Source organism: Bos grunniens, chromosome 29 (genome assembly GCF_055505025.1).
Source record: "Bos grunniens cultivar Pamir isolate PY7600 chromosome 29, Bosgru_T2T1.0, whole genome shotgun sequence".
NCBI lineage: Eukaryota > Metazoa > Chordata > Mammalia > Artiodactyla > Bovidae > Bos > Bos grunniens.
The window spans coordinates 34,159,062-34,181,079 of NC_141193.1; the positions used below are offsets into that span (position 1 = coordinate 34,159,062).

The window sequence follows — 22,018 nt, forward strand, 5'->3', positions numbered from 1 at the left end:
GAGATCAAATTACATATAAAATTTACCATTCTCATTATCTTAGCCAACAAAATACAATAAATATTTTTCCTATGTTAGTAAAAATACTTCACATACTTAATGTTTTAATAGCTGCACAGTTTACTGTTTAGAAGTATCATAGTTTATTTAACAGCTTTCTGTTGAATATTCAGAGTGTGTGTGTGTCTTTCATAAACAATGTGGCAATGATGTTTTTCTTTAATTTGAAGTATGTTAGTACATGTAAAATATGCTCTGATTGTTAATCAAATTAAAACAGAGAGATACCACTTTGGTGTTATCAAAATGGTGCAGATAAACAATATAAACAAATATGGATTAGAGAATGCATAAACTAATACTCTCATACCTCTGATACAACCTTTCTGGTCAGCAATTGGGCAAAAGATAATCAAAAGCTTTAAAAGTGCAATTTGCTTTGACTCAGCAATAGGAGTTCTAGGAACTAGTTCTAACAAAATAATCAGAGATGCAAAAAAAGAAAAAAAATTCAACACACAGAATATTTACTACAGTATTGCTTATAATAACAAAAAATTCAAGTGTACATCAAGAGGAGACCATCAGATAAATTTTAGACATGGAAGAAAATAGACTGACATCTATAATACATAATGAGGTGTAAACTGTGTTGCTATGATTTCTTTTCTTTTATTCCTATTTTCTTATTTTCTACAAGAAAGGTGTTATACTGTTGTAATAGAACAACAAAAAAATTGTAATAGGGTAAAATGGTGGCTTGATGTTTTAACTTGTATTTCTTCACTTACTAGTAATATTTACATTTTTGAGAACGTTTATTTGCTATCTATATTATTTTGTGACTTGGCAATTCTTTTTTGCAAGTTGGGGCGGGGAGGACAAAGAGGTGCCAGGTAGACATTTATAAGGCCAGTAATAAGAAGGCACAAAACTCAGAAAGATTTAATTTACAAATAAAAATAAGGAATCCATAGAACACATTTAATAATACATAAAAATCTAATCTTTAAATGTACATTATAAACTCTTTTCTTAAATTTGCCTTACTTTAATATTAAGCCATTCCCCTGTTTTGATTTCAGAATTTTTGACTGAGGTATACTTTATAAAGAACTAGTTTAATAAAAACTGTAGTAATTTAAGAATGTGTGCCAAATGCTATATAATCCTCATTAATATCATTAAAGAGAAAATATGAGATGTGATTTTCATCCCTCAGCCAAATTAAATTGAGACGGGACAGAAATATACTAATGGTTTCTAATTTTACAGAGTCTCCTGCTACTCAATAAGCTGGTGAGAAGTAAGTGTACAAACAGGTCTTTTTCACACTACAACTGTTGGTTGACTACATTTTACATTATCATGTACTAGTATAAAGGAAGAAGACTGTTCTACAAACCATAGGAAATGTATTTGTGGTTTAAGCCTCTATGAGCTTGGCTCTAACTGCAGACTCTGACAGTATCTGGCCCCTAAAAACACTGAGGTGCAGTTGGAAAAGAAAGCCTTCCAGAAATGACAGTGTGAAGGTGCAGATGGGCTGCAGGTAACAAGGAATGAAAATCCCCTTTGGATAGTAAAACAGCTAGTCTGGGAGAATTTTAGATGTGCTGAAATGCACTTTTTACTTTGACATAAATTCCCCAGGTATGGGCAAAACTGGAAATTCCCTTTATCACTACTGCTGGATTTGAGGCTCAAGTTATTTTGATGCAGTTCGATTCATAAGCCCCAGCAAGGGAAATTCATTAGATATCCTTGGTATTTAAGTCCTAAAAGATAATGTTCTTAAAGTGCTACACTCAATATGCCAGAAAATTTGGAAAATTTATCAATGGCCACTGGACTGGAAAAGGTCAGTTTTCATTCCAATCCCAAAGAATTTTCAAACAATTGCATACAATTGAGCTCATTCACATGCTCAAAATCCTTCAAGCTAGGCTTCAATCTGGAGAAGGCAATGGCACCCCACTCCAGTACTCTTGCCTGGAAAATCCCATGGACAGAGGAGCCTGGTAGGGTGTAGTCCATGGGGTCGCTAGGAGTCGGACACAACTGAGCGACTTCACTTTCATTTTTCACTTTCGTGCACTGGAGAAGGAAATGGCAACCCACTCCAGAATTCTTGCCTGGAGAATCCCAGGGACGGGGGAGCCTGATGGGCTGCCATCTATGGGGTCGCACAGAGTCGGACATGACTGAAGCGACTTAGCAGCAGCAGGCTTCAATCGGACACGAACTGATAACTTCCAGATGTACAAGCTAGATTTAGAAAAAGCAAGAGAATTTCAGAAAAATATCTACTTCTGCTTCATTGACTATGCTAAAGCCTTTGACTGTGTGGATCACAAAAAACTGTGGAAAATTCTTAAAGAGATAGGAACACCAGACCACCTTACCTGCCTCCTGAGAAACCTATATGCAGGCCAAGAAGCAGCAGTTAGAACCAGACACAGAACAACGGACTGGTTTCAAATTGAGAAAGTAATATGTCAAGGCTATATACTGTCACCATGCATATTTAACTTTTAAGCAGAGTACATCATGCAAAATGCCAGGCTGGATGAATCACAAGCTGAAATCAAGACTGCTGGAAGAAATATCAACAAACTCAGATATGCAGATGATACCACTCTAATGGCAGAAAGTGAAGAGGAACTAAAGTGCCTCTTGATGAAGGCCAAAGAGGAGAGTGAAAAACCTGGCTTAAAACTCAACATTCAAAAAAACTAAGATCATGGCATCCAGTCCCATCACTTCATGGCAAACAGATGGGGAAACAATGGAAACAGTGACAAACTTTATTTTCTTGTACTCCAAAATCATTGCATATGGCGATTGCAGCCATGCAATTAAAAGATACGTGCTCCTTGAGACCCCATGGACTATACAGTCCATGGAATTCTCCAGGCCAGAATACTGGAGTGGGTAGCCATTCCTTTCTCCAGGGGACCTTACTGACCCAGGAGTCAACCAGGGTCTCCTGCATTGCAGGAGTATTCTTTATCAGCTGAGCTACCAGGGAAGCCCTCCTTGGAAAGAAAGCTATGACAAATCTAGATACAGAGACATCACTTTGCCGACAAAGGTCCGTACAGTCAAAGTTATGATTTTTCTAGTAGTCATGTCAAATGTGAGAGATGGATCATAAAGAAGGGTAAGCGCCAAAGAACTGATGCTTTCGAATTGTGGTACTGGAGAAGACTCTTGAGAGTCCCTTGGACAGCAAGGAGATCAAACCAGTCAATCCTAAAGAAAATCAATCCTGGATATTCACTAGAAGGACTAATGATGAAGCTCCAATACTTTGGCCACCTCATGTGAAGAGCTGACTCAATGGAAAAAGACCCTGATGCTGGGAAAGATTGTGGGCAGGAGGAGAGGGGGATGACAGAGGATGAGATGGTTGGATGGCATCACTGACTCAATGGACATGAGTTTGAGCAAACTCAAGGAGATAGAGAAGGATAGGGAAGCCTGGTGTCAGGCAGTCCATGGAGTCTCCAAGAGTCACAAACCACTTAGCGACTGAACAACCACCACCACCCCTTGGTTGAGTATTCTTCCTTCCAAGTTGACTTCACAATATGTGGTCTATTGAGTGTACATATCCAATGTTTAAAATTTTATGATTTACTAAGTAACACTGATACAATTTTAAAAATTAGAATACTACTGGGTGATCCTGGCATCTTATCAGGGACTTCTGGGCAGTCATTTGTCCTAATCACACATGGCTGAATGGAATGAATGGACATTATTTTCTGTGAAACCAATACCCTAGCTGAATATTTGCCACCAGCCTTTGGAGGAATTACTTAGGACTCAAATTCATGGTATGTGATGTTTTGCATGTTTGCTTAGATTCACTTCATTTAGATCCACAATCTGTCCCTTTCAAATGATCAAATATGTTTGGTCATTTATAAGTTATTCTTATATGTTCAAATGAGCAAAAACTTAGGCTATCTGAAATCAGAAAATTTTAGAGCTGGTTAGTACACTGTAGGTCATCCAGTACAATTCTCTAATTTTTATGGCGGGAGAAGCTCAGGCTCAGAGAATGGAAAGACATGCCTAAGGCCATACAAATAACTAGTCCAGACAAATAACTAGTAAGAGAGCTGGCTTTCAAACAAAGCACTAGTAACTTCTTAGTCCAGTGTACTTTTCACTATAACAATTGGGCATACCACTATTAAAATTATTATTTTTTGGAGAGGGTGAGGGGAAGAAAGAAAGAAAAAGAAACTATAACTGTAAAAATATACCGTATTACTATGCATTACCTCTGGCCAAATGTTATAAGCATAGGTTAAACATTTTCCTACTCCCCTCTCTTGACTTCCCAGAGAAGGCAACTGTGAGACACACTTGTTTCAGTATTTTTAGATTGCATTGCACCCTTTGCAGAAGCTCTTGCAACCCTGCTCATAATCTGTAACTGCATCCCTACTAAAAGAAACACAGAATTCAGTTAGCTGACCCAAAACCTGTTCACTCACCATTGAATAAAATAAAGTAGGGATGGAAGCAGACACTTTGTTTACATGAGCTGAAAAGAAATCTAGGTTGCTAATAAATCAGTGTTGTATATATCAGTAGATTAAGTAAGTTACATTTTAATAATTAGCTCGGAGAAGCTATAGCACTGCATAAATTACAAAAGTACATGAATGTTTATTATAATACTTTCAGGTTTCAGGCTGTGAGATCACATTAGAGAGAGTGTCATAATGAAGGCCTCCCGGTACTTCTAAAGGTAACTGTGACTGCAGTCTACGAGAGAATTGCCTTTCAAGGAATCTTATGTAATGGCATTTAATGGAATCCCCCTGCCCCGCCCCCCCCCACATACACACATTTTAACAATACTGTGCTTTAACATAATAAAGACTTCATCAAAATTTAGAAAGAAAGAGGACTTCACACTTATTGACTACCTACCATCCCAAACACTGTGCTATGCATTTTGCATATATTATTAATTATGAATTAATTCAATCCTCATAATTCTGGAAAATATTATCATCTAATTTTTACAAATGGAAAAATAAAACTCAAAGAAATTAAATGGCTTACCTAAGATCACATAGTTTATAACACAAAGACCTGAGACCTGAACTCAAGGGTGCCTGATTCTAAAGCCTCGGGACATTCTTATTCCATGGAGCCAACATCAAAAAAAATTTAGAGTAAAAGTTGCTCTTTAGCTTCCCAGGAACTTCCTTAGCAAATCAACTCACTCACTATTTGTCCCAGACTGTGCTGGGCTCAATTCATCCATCTTCCAACCATGTGTGTGTGTGTGTGTTTGTGTGTGCGCGCGCACGTGCGTGCATGCACGCGCTGAGTCCTCTCCGACTCCTTACGATCCCATGGACTGTAGCCTGCCAGGCTCCTCTGTCCATGGGATTTTCCAGGCAAGAATACTGGAGCAGGTTGCCATTTCCTACTCCTGGGGATCTTCCCAACCCAGGGATCAAACCAGTGTCTCTTGTGTGTCCTGCACTGGCAGGCGGAATCTTTACCACTGAGCCACCTGGGAAGTCCATCACCAAATAGACATCAGGTGCCTGCTATGTCCCAGGCATTATGCTAGGCAAGAGGACACACTCATAAGTGGAAAAAAAAAGGCCCTCAAGTCCTTTGGCATAGAGAAAAGTGTCACTAAATAAACAGTTATACAAATAAATGTAACAATACAACCGTGTTAAGAAATAGGATGGATTAAGTTAGTAACCCCAGGTTTGAAAAAAATGGTACACTGCCGTTTAGTGAATCTCTGACTCAGAAGAGAGGATTAAGGAAGGTTTCTCTGTGGAAACGATTACTGAGAAGAAGAGATCTAAGAATAAGCAAAATTACTTAGGTGAAGGAGGTTGTTCTTAATTTAGGGAAGACTATGTACAAAGATCCTGTGATGAGGGAAAATCCTGCCTACCTACCAGAAGACATGAGATAGGAGCAGCCAGACTACACTGAGGCTTGTAGGCCAAATAAAGAATCTTGACTTTTGGTGTAAGAGCAGTGGGAGGCCACTGAACGGTTTTTAGAAGAGAGAGAATGTTACCAGATTTACATTTTCTAAAAGTTCAAGCTGAAATGGGGAGAATGAACTCAGAGGAGGAAAGAACAGATGCAGGCAAAAGACTGGTTAGAAGTTAAGACTACTTAACTTCAGTAGTTAAGACTACTGAAGTAGTTCTGGCAAGATATGATGATATGTTAATCCAGAAACATAAAAGTGGAAATAAAGAGAAGTAGATGGATTAGAGATTTATTTAGGAGTATAGAAATGACAGAACTTAGTAACAGTTTCAATATGTGAAGTGAGAGAAGAGAACATTTCAAAGATGACTCAGGACTCTCTGGCTTGCACAATTAGATGAACCCTGAATTTTCAAAGAAAATCAAATTTTGTGGGAGAAAGGGAGAAGAAGTGAAATCACAGGTTCAGTTGGGGGTATGTTAAGTTTGAGATGGTTTTACCATGTGTAAATGGTGGTGAACTCACAGGAGAAGCCTGGATTCAAGACATAAATTTCTGAGTCATGTGAAAATACACAGTGAGTTGTGGGTAAAGATGAAATAATCATCTGGGGAGAGAAAAGATCTGGGGAGAAAAGGATGGAGGCATGAGGAATTCCAGCATCTAGTGGAAGAGGATGAACCTGAAAAGGAGACTGAGAAAGAATAATTCACTAAGAAAGGGAGAAAACTAGGAGAATGCTGTCACAGAAGTCAAAGGGGGAAGAAGTAAGTCCTAAATAGTGCTGAATAATGCTGAGAGGTGAAGTAAAAGACTTTTTAAAGAGTCTGTTGAGCTTAATAACATGACAATTATTACTGCTCCCAGAGTTTCAGTGGTACAATTAGAGGGAATGACAGTGGTTTGAATATAAATCACATTAGAGGGCGGAGGAATGAGTGGTATATACCATGGTGGTTATGAAATAGTCACCTTCCTGAAGAAGACTTTAATTTGAGAAAGGAAAATTTATATAGAGACTACAAAAAACAGACATAATGCCACTAATTAGTTTTACTGATCCTTTAAATGCCATAGAAATCCAGAAAAGGCAGGCTCAGGGTGACTGGGTTAGCTAGGGAAGTCGTCACAGAGCAGGAAAACCTTAAGCAGAGTATTTTTAAGTGCAAAATTGAATGACTGAAAAGTGCTCTACTGAGGGAAATTATGAGAGGAATATACAGTGTGTGTGTGTGCTGGGGGAGAGAGGTGGAAGTGGGATAGGGTGGAGTGAAAAAAAAATAAAAGCAAGAGATACAGACATATTCCTGTTTTTTGATGTAAGCTCAACACCAAACAGACAACCTGCAACTGGATAATCCACTCCCTAGTCACTCTCCCTTTTTCTGCTGCCAACCTGTGGGCCTATTCATTTCTCATAACTGATTATACCAGAGGCTTGGTAGGGAGAAGGGAAAATAAGTGTCATAAATCAACTATGTTGCTTACTGCATTTGGATAATGCTGGTGACAGGTAGGGATGTATGAAATCAGTGGCTAACGTGTAATTTTATATTTGTGACTTCTGAGGTAGTGTAATAAAGTAGAGAACACAGACTTCAGAGCCAGAGGAATCAGGTTTGAATAAGAACTCTATCACTTTCTATCCATGGAGCCTTAAGAAATGCAATTGGTCTTTTTGCACCTCACTTTTCTATATGTAAAACTGGAAAAACAACGAGTTTCTTGGCAAGGTTGTTTTGTGATTTATGACTTAAGAGATGACATGATAGTATTTGCTTCATACTAATTGGTGGCTCCTACTGTTTTAGGAATGCTGTAATATGAGCAAAGACAGGAAAGACATTCAAACAGATAACCTTGTATACCTAAGATGAGGTAATTTTATTTATTAGGGGGTCCTGATCTACATTTTCCTACTGGTATTTATCTAAAAACAAGTGAAAAGTACAAGACAGCAAAGTTTACATTTGGGACCTTTTCTGAGATAAACATATTTGTCTCATAGATTTTTACAATTAATGATATTAAATAACTATTCAATACATATTTAAAGAGTAAAAAATATTCTTATTTTATGTTACTGCCAATTTTGTGAAGGAGAGAAGAGACAAAAAGGAAAGCACCAGAAATATAAAAGCCAACTGTAGTTGAGGGAAAAAGAACAGAGGACAAGAAGAGCTAAAGAGGACAGACAGACAGAGACAAGATAGGCAGAGAAGAGAGCCAGTCAGAAGAGGAACAACCAAGAGGAGAATGCACCCAGCCCTCTTCGACCCCTGCACAGCCCTCCCCTCACCACTTCTATTTGATAGTCAAAGTACTCTAAGCTGCCTGCTATGCCAAGCCAGCTCTTCTTTTGTCTGATAATGCCACTACCATCATCTCCCCCTACCGCATGTGGTCTCCTAATCAGTATTTAATTTGATAGAGACTGGGCATATTGCTATACACTGCTCTAGGGCTCTCAGTAATTTAAAAATACAAAACAAAATGCACCTACATTTGCATCTGCTTAACTGAGAAGGACACCCTATAACAGAAATGAGGGAGTGTGCTTACAGAACACTGGGATCTTCTTTGGAAACACATTTTTAGAGGTGCCTGTGAGGAACATTATCATTTTAAGAGATAAAGAGTGAATGATATAATTTAAGAAAATATGCCAAAGGATAAATTAAATTAAATCAAGGGGAAAACCTCAGACTCTGGGATGACTAACCCCGATTTATTTAGTGTGTTTACTTACTGTGTGCTGAGGGCCATCTTCATTATCCCTCATGTAGAACGGCTTGAGTACTAACGGATAATTAATGACAAAGACTGGTATGTCGCCACAGTGCTTCACCAGGTATTTTTCATGTTCAGTGTGTAGATCAGCACCCCACTGTAATGAGAAAAAAGAAATTACCAAAGGAGAAGACAGAGCTGAAATATATAATGCGGGACCTAAAAATAGCCTGTATCAGTGCCAAGGGCTTCTTTTCCCTGAGGATCAGGGATGTGTGGAACCGTCTGCTGAAGTTACACAGATAGAGAAACTAGAGAGAGATGTGTGAACAGAACATTCAAAAGCCTGGAAAGATGAAAGCTGGAACTAGTAGATAAACACTGTGCTTTTCTGTGCCCCAATGAGGGAGCAGCATTTAGCAGACAAATAGGAAGACACAGTATGCTTTCCACAGTGCAGAAAAGCTGATTCAGAATCATAATTTTTATTAATATTGGCCAGAGCTTCTTCTACAGTTACTGTTCCTAAGTCTCAGGAAATTAAATGATGAGAGATAATATTCCTAATACTGAGTCTATCTTTGGCTAGCTGGCTTCTCCCAGTGAATTTTTTTTTTTTTATAGAAGAGTCAACTAATATATCAGGTGCTCTTTGATGAATATTTAATAACACTGTTCATCTATTTATTCAGCAAACACTAATGTGCCTATTAAATCCCAAGTACCATCTAGGTACTGGAAACAGTGGTAAGGAAAACAAAACCCCTAACTTCATGAAGCTTCTAGGGTAGAAGACAAATATTAAATTAAAAAATTATACAAAGAAATCAATTGATTATAAATATAATAAGCACAGGACACTCATAACTTAAGAGAAAATCTAACCTAACATCTAACACCTAACTTAAGAGAACATCTAACTGGGAATAGAACTGGTATAAGCAGTAGTTTGAAGACAAAGGTATTATATTCTTAACATTATCTTATAGTCCCCTTTGTCTGGCAGTATCTTAATTACAGGAAAGAAGCACTGGCAGAGAAATGAGGAGACCTGCCTCTAACATTATGTGCATGGTCACTAGATCATGCTGTCTTTCCAGACCGATATCCTTGCCAATAAAATAAAGGAGTTCTGGGAAAAAGCAAAAACATAAAACTCAAGTGTTCTTCAAAGTGGGTCACAAATTAGAAGCCTCCATAAAGTTCAAAGGAAAAAGAAACCTGTTTAATGTGTTGCCTAAACTTATTTGATCACATAACCTCTTTTGTCTGTCAGCTGAAACATCATTCAGAAAATACTTTGAGAAACACTGAACTAGTTGATTGCTACACTGATATTCTATTCTATATTCTACGATATTTCTAAGGAATTTCATCTTTAAACTTGGGAAACTTCTCTATAAGTCCTTTTGTCACTGCTAATCCAAATGATATGATTCTACTTCAAAACAATTTTTCAGTCTATATATGTCAACAAGGTTGGGCAAACATCAAAAAAACCCAATGAAATACTGCATATTGCTAATAAGAGAAATAAGGTTATTTTAAAGGATTCTTAATGAAATCAGATAAATATGAGAAAGAAATTTTCATATATATATCCTACCTCTGGAGTGAAGGTGAAGTTCTGGGATGCCTGCTTTAAGATCTCCACTGCCTCAGTGTAAGAAATGCTGGAGAGAAAAAGGGTAAAATCAGAAAAAGGTCTATACAACGGGCTGTTGTTAATTAGTGCATCTGAAAACTGTAAAAGGCTTATTTTCACATTGTTTTTTCAGATCACACATGAGTATCAAATGATTGCTGGGTTATCAGGAATGATTATAAAAAATGATTATTGATAATCAGGAATTATGGCTGATTTAATCTTATGAGAGTCTGAGTAGTGTGAAGAGAAATGGCCATTCAATAATCACACTTGTAGTGTACACAAAGAAGCTAGTCACTCAAGAAAGTAAAGATTTTCTCTGAATTCATGTTATGCTAATGCATGAAAAGGTGTTAAATACTGAGACTGAAAGAGGAAAACTCTTTCCTGAGAGCTATCACTCATTCACCCAACATATACTGAGCATTTACCATGTTCTAGGCATCATTCCCGGCACTGGAGATCCAGTAAATAAACACAAAGACCCTGCCTTTATGGAGAGAGAGTGTGTGTGTGTGTGTGTGTGTGTGTGTGTGTGTGTGTAGAAAGATAAATAAACCAGAATAATAAAATGTCAGGGAGCTACTGGTGCTATGAAATAAACAAAGCAAGACAAAAAGAGGGTGTGTATGTATGTATAGAAAAATAATAAACAAAAATAATATAATTCCAGGGAGCTACTGGTGCTATGAAGATAAACAAAGCAAGGTAAAAAGGGGGTGTTTGGTGTACTATTTTAGATAAGATGGTCAAGAAAGGCCTTGCTGAATTGGTGACATTTGAACAGAATCCTGAATGAAGTAAGGAAATGAGCCATATAAATACCTAAGGAAAGTATTCCAGGCAAAGCGAACAGTGAGTACAAAAACCTGCAGTGAGGAACAGTTTGGCTTATTCAAGGAACAAAACAAAACAAAAAAGCCAATGTGACTACAGCATATTGAATAAGGGGAAGAATGCCAGGAATTAGATGGGAAAGGTAATGAGAGGTCAAATCCTATGAACTATTTCAGACCATGGTAAGGGATTCATAATATATTCTAGTATTGGAAGATTGTTCAGGAAAAATACCACTGGTTACCTCAGTAAGAAAGCACCATGCCTAAAGCAAGCCAAACTAAAAATTTAACAGTTTGAATAGGTGATATATGCATATGGTTAAAAAAATCAAGATGAATAAAACAGTATACATCTTCATTCCACCCCTTTCACATAGCCACTTAGTTCCTCTCCTCATAAACAATCATTGTTACTGGTTTCCTGTGTACTCTTCCAGAGGGCTTAATGCATCTCTAAGCAAATACTAATACTCAATCTCCCCTTTTTATAGATGGCAGCTGCAGCGTAATGCTATAGCATGTGCATCATACACACTCTTTTAAATCGTTTCTTGCTCAATATATCTTGCAGATATTTACACATTAGTATATGAAGAACTTCCCTGGTGGCTCAGACAGTAAAGTGTCTGTCTACAATGCGGGAGACCCATGTGCAATCCCTGGGTTGCGAAGATCCCCTGGAGAAGGAAATGGCAATCCACTCCAGTACTACTGCCTGGAAAATCTCATGGACAGAGAAGCCTGGTAGGCTACAGTCCATGGGGTTGCGAAGAGTCGGACACGACTGAGCGACTTCACTTTTACTTTCACCATATGAAGAACTTTACCTTTTGAACTATTACATAACATTCCACTATGTGGATATATCCTAATCAGTCAAACCAGTCACCTACCAATGGGTATTTCAGCTGGTTCCAATCTTTTGTTACGGCAAATCATGACCACACATATCTAATTTATGCTTCCCAGACAGCTCAGTTGGTAAAGAATCCGTTTGCAATGCAGGAGACCCTGGTTTGATTCCTGGGTTGGGCAGATGCCCTAGAGAAGGGATAGGCTACCCACTCCAGTATTTTCAGCTGGTAAAGAATCAATCTGCAATGTGGGAGACCTGGGTTCAATCCCTGGGTTGCAAAGATCCCCTGGAGAAGGGAGAGGCTGCCCACTCCAGTATTCTGGCCCAGAGAATTCCAAGGACTATATAGTCCATGGGATCACAAAAGAGTTGGACACGACTGAGCGACTTTCACTTCACTTCACATGCTCACACAAATTTTGAACATGGGAAAAACAGAATTGTTGGCTTCTAGAGTACTTGCATCTTGGAGTTTTTATAGTTTTGAAAGACATTGCCAAAGATATCATCCATTCCCCCTTTATAGGGTTACACCAATTTATGCCCACTAGTAGTATATGAAGGTGTTTCTCTATTTCCTCTCCAACAGTATTTTGCATGATTAAAAACAAAAATCTACAAGCTTTCTGAAGACCTTTGAGCTAAAAAAATATCTTACCCAACCCAAACTTATTCTCTGAAGCAAAAACAAAGTTCAAATTTATAATAACTAACTGGAAAGAGCTGTGTCATAAAGTACAAATAGACTTCCCGAAGCTATGTTTTGAGTGATAGGTTTTTTAAGATGGAAATTCTATTCAAAAGAAAATCTAGTATTAAATAACACATAATTTCTAAGTTAGAATGGTGCTGGTGTTGATAGTAGTAATGCTTTTTAAATGAGCATTTTATAGGAGGGAAATTGAAGTGTAGAGAGGTTCAGTAATTTGCCAAAAATCACTCATGTAAGTAAGAAGTAAAGCTTGATGTGCTGACTCCAGAGTCTAAGCTTTTAACTCCTGAGATAACGCCTAAACCACTTGCAGTTTCATATGTTCTATCGAAACGAAACATAAGGGGCCCTGGGTTCTCCCTCTGACTCTACCACTTACTAGCTATGTAAATCACTTCATCTCAGTGAAGGTTTTATAAAACGTCATCTTTATTTAAAAAAATGTAAAAATACAAATATTAAAAAATTAAGTATTTACACTTATAAAATAAGGACACAGGGCTATACTGTCTTAAGCTTTTTTCTACTTAGATACTCTACTGTTCTGTTCCATCAATTACTTGATATGATCTATTCATTATACTGAGAAATATAAGAGCAGTCAAAAAGGGAAGCACTAGAATCTTGTACCATTGATATATTACAGGTACAACATCAAGAAAAAAAAGACTCTTCGTGTTTAAATAGCTCTCCTTATTCTAAATGTTCTATGATACTCTGCCTATACCTTAAGTTGAGGCAGAACTTTCAAGTTCAACTTAGAGTTCTGACACTGGATATCCTTGATGGCCTTCAGCAATTCGCTCTACTTTTTCTTGGTTACGCACACGTTCGTGCTTAGTTGTGTCTGACTCTGTGTGACCCCATGGACTACAGCCCTCCAGGCTCCTTGGTATGTACAGGGAATAATATTTCTTCTCCTTTCCAGAAACTATTTCCAAGGTGCTATGAACTCTGAGAATCATGAACTCTGAGAATATTCCCTCTGGTTGTTCCCCCTCTTTGTTTCTAGCTGCTGGGACCTCTCTTATATGCTAATGAAGCCAACAGTGCATTTCAGAGGAGTTCATAATATTTTAACTAACGTCTTTAGATGTTTTGTAGGAGGGTTTTCAAGTTATTGAGTTTTTGACATACTGCTTAAGCAGCATTTGGTCATTTCAACAAAATTACTCAAGTTATCACTTTTGTGATGAGAAAACTGAAGCTTAACTACTCAGAGTTGTTGTGAAGATAATGAACTTCAGTATATGTAAAGTTTATCACTGTCTGATACATAGTAAATATTCAATAAATGGTGGATATTTTCCCTCCATCTAAGATCTTACTCATTAGATAGGAGCTGGATAACTTCTCTTAAGATCTGCCTGATTCTCTGTTTCCAGCACAGATTCCTCGAGATGCCCAATTTATTTCTTTCCTTATCTACTTAATTAAAAATTTTATCAATACACTTATGTCCAGAACTCTCCTGTACACTCCAGATCTGGACACTCAAACTGCCTACCTGACATCTACAAACGGACATCTGAATGGATCTCAATAATAATGTGACACCTCACGGGAATGAGCCTGTTACCACCCCATCTCTCTCTACAACCTGGCTGCTACTCCTTCCTCTGTCTCCATTTCCATAGCTATGTAAGTCAAAGGCTTTCAAGTCACTCTCTTTCTCTCTCACTCTCAGCAACTCCTGTTTGCTCTATCTTTAAAACCTATCCTGACTAGGACCATTTCTCTCCCCCTCCACTGTCACCATCCTGGTCTGTTGATGGCTTTATGTGTCAAGTTGGCTGGGCTGCAGTATCCAGATATTTGGTCAAATATTCAGGATATTTCTGAGAAGGTGTTTTTGGGATGAAGTTAACATTTAAATCAGTGGATCCTGACTAAAGAAGATACCCTCTCTAATAACATCTAGTTTGAAGGCCTTACTAGAGCAAAGAATGGCCTCCTCCAAGAAGGAAGGAATCTGCCAGCAGGCTGCTTTTGACTTGCTCTTCGCTGAGTCTCCAGCCTTCAGATTTTGAATTTGCCTAGTCTCTACAAATACGTGAACTAATTCCTTAAGATGTTCTTCTCCCACTTACCCATATAGCTAGTGCTCTTACTTTACTTTCTCGAGATCTTTACTCAAAAATCATCTCAGTGGGATCCTCCCCACCATGCTATCTACTATTTCTATCTCCTCATTCTTCCTATGTCATATCTTCTATCTCTTTTTTGGTTTCTCCCCCCTAAGTATTACTCATTTTCACAGATTATATGTTTCACATTTTTATCTTGTTTCTTGGCTATTATTATCTCCACCAGGAATGTAAGCTCAGTGAAGGCATGGAGTTTTATCTACTTTGTTCATTGCTTTAAAAGCAGTTTTTAGATGCTAGAACAATGCCTGGCATATAGTAAATATTCAATATACATTTAAGTAAAGAAAAAGTCTCCAAAGCCTTCACTTTTACTTCACTGTCCTTTGCTTCTCTACCACAGGGCTCTTGACTCTTCCCTCATTTGCTATTCCCACATTTGCTGCCTTGTTACTGGTTCAGGGTCAACAATTCATCACTTTTAACTTGTAGTCTGCAGGTCTAGGTTGCTACCTGATTCTCAGCTTGGTCCAGTGTGCCAAGTTTTTCTTATTTCCCTCCTCAAGGATAGGTTGGATTCTTTATTTTCTTAGAACAGAAACCTGCTAAGTTTAAGATGGCAAGAGAAAAATGATACTAACTACTTTGAGAGACAATCTTTTATTCTTCAGAGTACCAACCTTGTTTCCTTGATACACTGTAAATACCCTGAATACAAAGTTTTTAAAAATTTGTTTTAATTGGAGGATAATTACTTTATAATATCGCGATGGTTTTTGCCAAACATCAACACGAATTGGCCATAAGTATCCGTGTGTCCCCCCCAATCCTGAATCCCCTTCCCTATCCTATCCCTCTAGGTTGTCCAGAGCACCAGCTTTGGGTGCCTGGCTTCATGCACCAAACTCACACTGGTCATCTAATTTACATACGGTAATGCTGAATACTAAGTTTTATGTAAATTGTTTGTATTAGATATAAGAAGTTATTTGCTGTTTTTCCCATATCAAGTATGTGTTTAATAATAAACTGTGAAAAGAACAGCCTATCTGATTAATATGACTGGTTGACTAAACAACCAGTCCAATATCAAATGCTATATAATGGGATTACAGTGAAAATGAAGCAATAATGTATGTGCAGTATTTACAATATGGATTTTTAGGTTTTAAAAAATTGGCTTAAAAACAGTTCAGAATATATTTTCAGATTTTAGGCAGCAAAAGCAAAGAAAAAGAAAGAAGATTGAAATAGAGAAAAACGGAGAGGCAAACATTACATGTATCTTAAAAGCATATTTTTTAATCAAGCTAGATTTTGATTACTAAAGCATTAGTCTGAATTGCAGTAATACGGCTAATAATTACCATGTTCATTTATCTTGCTAAGATTTATTCATTTATTTATTAATTCAATATTGATTGTCAACTATGAACCAGACACAAGAACTATAACTATCATTAAAATACAAGTGTCCCTTGAGTCTAGGGAGTATGACAAGCAGATAAACAAACAAAAAATTTAATACATAATAAATTATGATAAATATGATGATAAATTATGAATAAAGTTCAGAGAAAGTATAATATCTACTTACATTAGAAAGTTGTTTTTTAGCATATGTTCTAATCTGTCCTTCTTAAAAAAACAGAAAAAAGAAAATTTAGTAAATGCAATTAGAGTCATTGCATGTAATTAACATAATCAGAGGGCTTTATCCACAAAACTAATTACCTTTTGGCCAGGAGCTAAGAATTTGTGACAGAGTTCAACATCTTTAGGACAATTTGAGAGAACTGTCATTGCTGTAGTCTTGAAGAGGCTCTCCATAACCTAAGAGAAATGATACAGAATTGTCTGACATGTTAAGTTTCATGAAAAAACCAGTTTAGGGCTCTGCAGGGACTATTCTCATGAGAAGAGTTGACTCATTGGAAAGGACTCTGATGCTGGGAGGGATTGGGGGCAGGAGGAGAAGGGGACGAGAGAGCATAAGATGGCTGGATGGCATCACTGACTCGATGGACGTGAGTCTGAGTGAACTCCGGGAGTTGGTGATGGACAGGGAGGCCTGGCGTGCTGCGATTCATGGGGTCACAAAAAGTCGGACACGACTGAGCAACTGAACTGAACTGAACTGAAAGCCATTAGGCCTCTTACTTTCTGAATATACTGCAGCAAGCTAATTCAGTTTCTAGACTGATTAAAAGAAACATCACAACTTCTTCTCAGAGTAGGAGGGGAAAAAAGAAAGAAAGAAAATGTCTGAAGTTTTTGTTAACAGTTTCAAAAGTAGTAATGAAGTGAGCTGTCAAATGAACAACTAAAACAAATTGATGCCTCAATTTCAGTCTACTTGCTTGTAGAATCAGAGCAATAACAGTACCTGTTTTACAGGACTGCTGTGAGAATTAAATGAGATAATACATGCAGAAGACTTAGCTCAGTGCCCAGTTCAGAGGAGCACACAACCAGCATCAGTTGTTGTGAAGAGTGGAACATTCTGAAAAGTGCTTCATTGAGTCACTGATAAATGAAAGTAAACTTTAAGATTATAGAAGCAATGAGATCTAGCTTCATCCAAATACATACATTTTTGCTTTGCTAAGGTATAAAGTAAAAATAATACAGATCAAATATGACACAAATCAGTATATAAGATTTCATTCTACCAGGGGTGTCTGTAAGTCTCTCAGGGGAAAAATTTGTTCTTAGAAGAAAAAAGTGACTGGAATGGAAAATATTTCTAAAATATTTTTAATCCAAACTAAAATTCTTCTTTTGAAGTCAATGAGATCATACTGTGGTTTCCAAATGTGTCCCCATAAAGAAATACATATTAAGTCCAGGTTGCCTCACCAGACAGTTGTCTCCCTTTCCTCTGTGAATCACCAGACACTCTATCAATGTTGCAAGTACAGTGGGGCTATATAAGTGTCTGAGTAATTTAATCAATCAGCTACAGGAAAGAATGTAATTATCAAATAACAACTAGTTAGACTTATGTACGTATATAAAATATTTGGGGCTTCCCTGGTGGCTCAGTTGGTAAAGAATTCACCTGCAATGTGGGAGACCTGGGTTTGGTCCCTAGGTTGGGAAGATCCCCTGGAGGAGGGCATAGCAACCTATTCCAGTAATCTTTCCTGGAGAATCCCCATGAACAGAGGAGTCTGGCTGGCTACAGTCCATGGGGTTGCAAAGAGTCGAACATGACTGAGCAACTAAACAATACACATAAAATATTTTATACTTCTCTTTATATTATTTTATATTATACATGTATTTTATAGAAAAGTAAGGAATAACTTGATGAAAGAAGAGCAAAAGGAGGCTAAAGATGTTTTACTTTGAGGCTATATCATCTTCAATCCAGCAGAGAGATAAAGAACTTACTAAGTAACTAAATGATTTATGAAGGGTTATATCTCTCAATCACTGAAAAAAGCCAATGTATTTTGGGAGGAAAAAACATATAAATTGGAGAGTATGCTTACACTATTGAGAGACAAAATACACCTATTTGCAAGATAAAGACTTTGCCACTAGGCTGGTAAAAGGGTATCTTTGATGAGCAGTATATTTCCCTTTGAAGAAGAAAACACTGGCTCTTCTAACATTGACTTTCAGACTATGTTTTATGAATATATTAAAGAAAACAAGAACTTAACTGAAGAGTTAACATAATCCTCAGAGGTTTTAAAAACTATATTATTCAATAGCACTGAAATATCAATAGTACTATTTAAGTGTTTATACTTCATAAGAGGAAAATATCCCTTGTTACAATACTGATTTAAGAGACTGCTCTTCATCAAGATAATAATTTCCACAGAATTCAATTTATCAAAGGGAGAAAATTAAAAGAAGCAGAAGATTACTTTGGGAAGAACATATTTTTTTTTCTTTTATCTTTTGGAAAAGGTTTATATTTCAATTAATCAAACTATTCAACAGTGTATATGCCCGGAGTATCACTCAGTAAAGTAGCAAATAATTAAGAATCAGTTACAGAATACGTAATTATAGAGCAAAGATTATAATGTTTAATTAATTCTAACATAACCATGTCTATTGTCTTTATGAACTTTCCCTCTGGTTTTATGTTGGGGCAGTGAAGAAGCAGGAGGTAAAAGGTGTGCTTCCATTCTCTACAATACTCTCATCGCTTGAGCCAAAGAATAATAAAGAACTGGGTGGTGAGCTAAAACTAAAAGGTGATTAAGGAATTTTACTGACTCCATGAGGCTCATATTCTGAATCCCTAAATCTGGAAAGGTGTTACTCAACAGTGTTACTATTAACATTTTTGGCCAGACAATTATCTGTTAGGGGGGAAGAGGCTGTGCACTGTCGATGTTCAACAGCATCCTTAGCCTTTACCCACAAGATGCCAGTAGCAACCAGTCTTCCCTATTCCTCCACCCACTCCCTGGTGTCTCTGGGGAACACTGCTCTAGAGAAATCAAGGAGAGACAGTAAAGGAGTATATGTAATATGTATATGTGGGGTGTGGCCAGAACACCCGCTCAGGACCAAGATCTTCATCTGCTGGGAATATTAACTGCTGATGTTTCATAGTTGGGTCCTTCTTCAGCAACTGCCCAGACCAAGAGTGCTGTCTTACCCACCCAAAGTTACAACTTGTCCCAGGTTATCTTGTGTCCAATGACTGGCTAACATCGGGAGGCACTTGCTTTCCCATGGGACAACCATGAAGGGCAATTCTAGCTTCCAAGGTCCTCACAGAATTGGCAAAGGCCTCTTTGTGTAAACACAAAGTGTTTGAGGCAAAGGCCTCAAAGTGTAAACACATCACACTTCAACTTTGGTTCTGTTCAGTAGTGCTGTCTTCCTTTCCTTTCCAGATATTTCTCTAGAGAGCATTCCCCAGTACCATCTACACACAAATCTCTGCTTTAGAGTTTATTTACTAGGAAATCCAACTTAGGATAATAAAATTGTGACTCCATTCTGTTAAGAGGAAAAGGTAGTATTTCTGTTTTAAGTGGCATTGGGTCATTTACTGGGTGAGTAAGAGTAGAAATGCAGGTCAGGAAGCAACAGTTAGAGCTGGACATGGAACAATGGACTGGTTCCAAATTGGTAAAGGAGTACGTCAAGGCTGTATATTGTCACCCTGCTTATTTAACTTATATGCAGAGTACATCATGAGAAATGCTGGGCTGGAAGAAGCACAAGCTGGAATCAGATTGCCGGGAGAAATACCAATAACCTCAGATATGCAGATGACACCACCCTTATGGCAGAAAGTGAAGAGGAACTAAAAAGCCTCTTGATGAAAGTGAAAGTAGAGAGTGAAAAAGTTGGGTTAAAGCTCAACATTCAGAAAATAAAGATCATGGCATCTGGTCCCATCACTTCATGGGAAATAGATGGAGAAACAGTAGAAACAGTGTCAGACTTTATTTTGGGGGGCTCCAAAATCACTGCAGATGGTGACTGCAGCCATGAAATTAAAAGACGCTTACTCCTTGGAAGAAAAGTTATGACCAACCTAGATAGCATATTAAAAAGCAGAGACATTACTTTGCCAACAAAGGTTCGTCTAGTCAAGGCTATGGTTTTTCCAGTGGTCATGTATGGATGTGAGAGTTGGACTGTGAAGAAAGCTGAGCGCCGAAGAATTGATGCTTTTGAACTGTGGTGTTGGAGAAGACTCTTGAGAATCCAAGGGACTCTGCAAGGAAATCCAACCAGTCCATTCTGAAGGAGATCAGCCCTGGGTGTTCTTTGGAAGGAATGATGCTAAAGCTGAAACTCCAGTATTTTGGCCACCTCATGCGAAGAGTTGACTCATTGGAAAAGACTCTGATGCTGGGAAGGATTGGGGGCAGAAGGAGAAAGGGACAACAGAGGATGAGATGGCTGGATGGCATCACTGACTCGATGGACGTGAGTCTGAGTGAACTCTGGGAGTTGGTGATGGACAGGGAGGACTGGTGTGCTGCAATTCATGGGGTCACAAAGAGTCGGACACGACTGAGCGACTGAACTGAACTGAACTGAAGAGGAGAAATGAATAGAAGAATTGATACAAATTTCTAAAATAAACATATTGTAATTAGAAAATCAAACTAAGATATTAACCAAAATGGTAATGGAGAGAGAATTCATAGTAACAGTTAACAAATTCTGGGTACTTACTAAGTATCAGGAACTATCCTAAGTGCCTTATAATATTATCTGCCTAATCCTATGCTGCGATTCATGGGGTTGCAATGAGTCGGACACAAATGAGCGACTGATCTGATCTGAATCCTATGAACTACCCCATGAAGTAGGTATTATTATTCCCATTTTCTGAATGAAGAAATTGAGGCTCAGAGAAATTAAGTCCCATGTGTAAGGTCACACAGTCAGTAAGTGACGGAGCTAAGAATCAAATCCTGGCCCATCCAACTCCAGAGCTATGGTCTCTCTATTGATTATGGCCACAGCCTCCTGAAAAGTCTCCCATCCCTGTTTTTATCTCCTCCTAAATCATTCTTCATCATGCTGCTAGACAGATATTTCTAAACTGTAACTCTGACCATGGCCTTTCCTCACTAGGAACTCTCTCTCCTTACCTTTTGTATTAAGTTCAAATCCCTCAGCATGGCATTTAAATACAAACTCTATCATGATCTGACTCTTGACCATCTCTCCAGCTTCATTCCTGTTCCAGAGTTCTGGCAGCTCCTGTGGATGCTTTCTCATATTATAGCTATAGGCATGTTTCTCTAACTATAAAGATGCTTTGTTTATTTGCTTAGCAAATACCAAAAGCTACTATTTACTAAGCCTGCTTTATGCAGACCCCATACTTAGTGCTTTACACTATATACAGTCTCTCATTTGTTGTTGTTGTTTTACTTGGTGACTACTAAGTTGTGTGTGACTCTTTGCGACCCCATGGACTATAGCCCACCAGACTTCTCCTCCATGGGATTTTCCAGGCAAGAATACTGGCGTGGGTTGCCATTTCCTTCTCCAGGAGATCTTCCTGACCAAGGGATGGAACCCACATCTCCTTCATTGGCAGACAGATTCTTTACTACTGAGCCACCACTGAAGCCCACTCTTTCATTTACTTCTCACAATAAACTAATAAAATAGCTACTATTTTTCTCATTTTACAGGGCGGA

At 37.9% G+C, this 22,018-nt stretch overlaps 1 protein-coding gene across 13 annotated transcripts in view; it reads right to left on the reverse strand.

Moving 5' to 3' along the window:
• Positions 1 to 22,018, reverse strand: part of NARS2 (asparaginyl-tRNA synthetase 2, mitochondrial) — a 139,509-nt gene that overhangs the window by 9,222 nt on the left and 108,269 nt on the right. For 9 of the 13 annotated variants that reach the window (XR_015158166.1, XR_015158167.1, XM_086385798.1 and 6 more), the window contains 4 exons: positions 16,605 to 16,703; positions 16,468 to 16,508; positions 10,335 to 10,401; positions 8,748 to 8,885 (listed from right to left, as the gene is read on the reverse strand). Coding sequence is in view for 11 of the 13 variants with exons in the window: in XM_086385798.1 (XP_086241924.1) it covers positions 8,748 to 8,885; positions 10,335 to 10,401; positions 16,468 to 16,508; positions 16,605 to 16,703 (345 nt within the window). In the remaining 2 variants the exon portion in view is untranslated. The remainder of the gene's footprint in view (positions 1 to 8,747; positions 8,886 to 10,334; positions 10,402 to 16,467; positions 16,509 to 16,604; positions 16,704 to 22,018) is intronic. The other 4 variants (XM_086385800.1, XM_086385793.1, XM_086385790.1 and 1 more) reach the window with 1 other exon arrangement.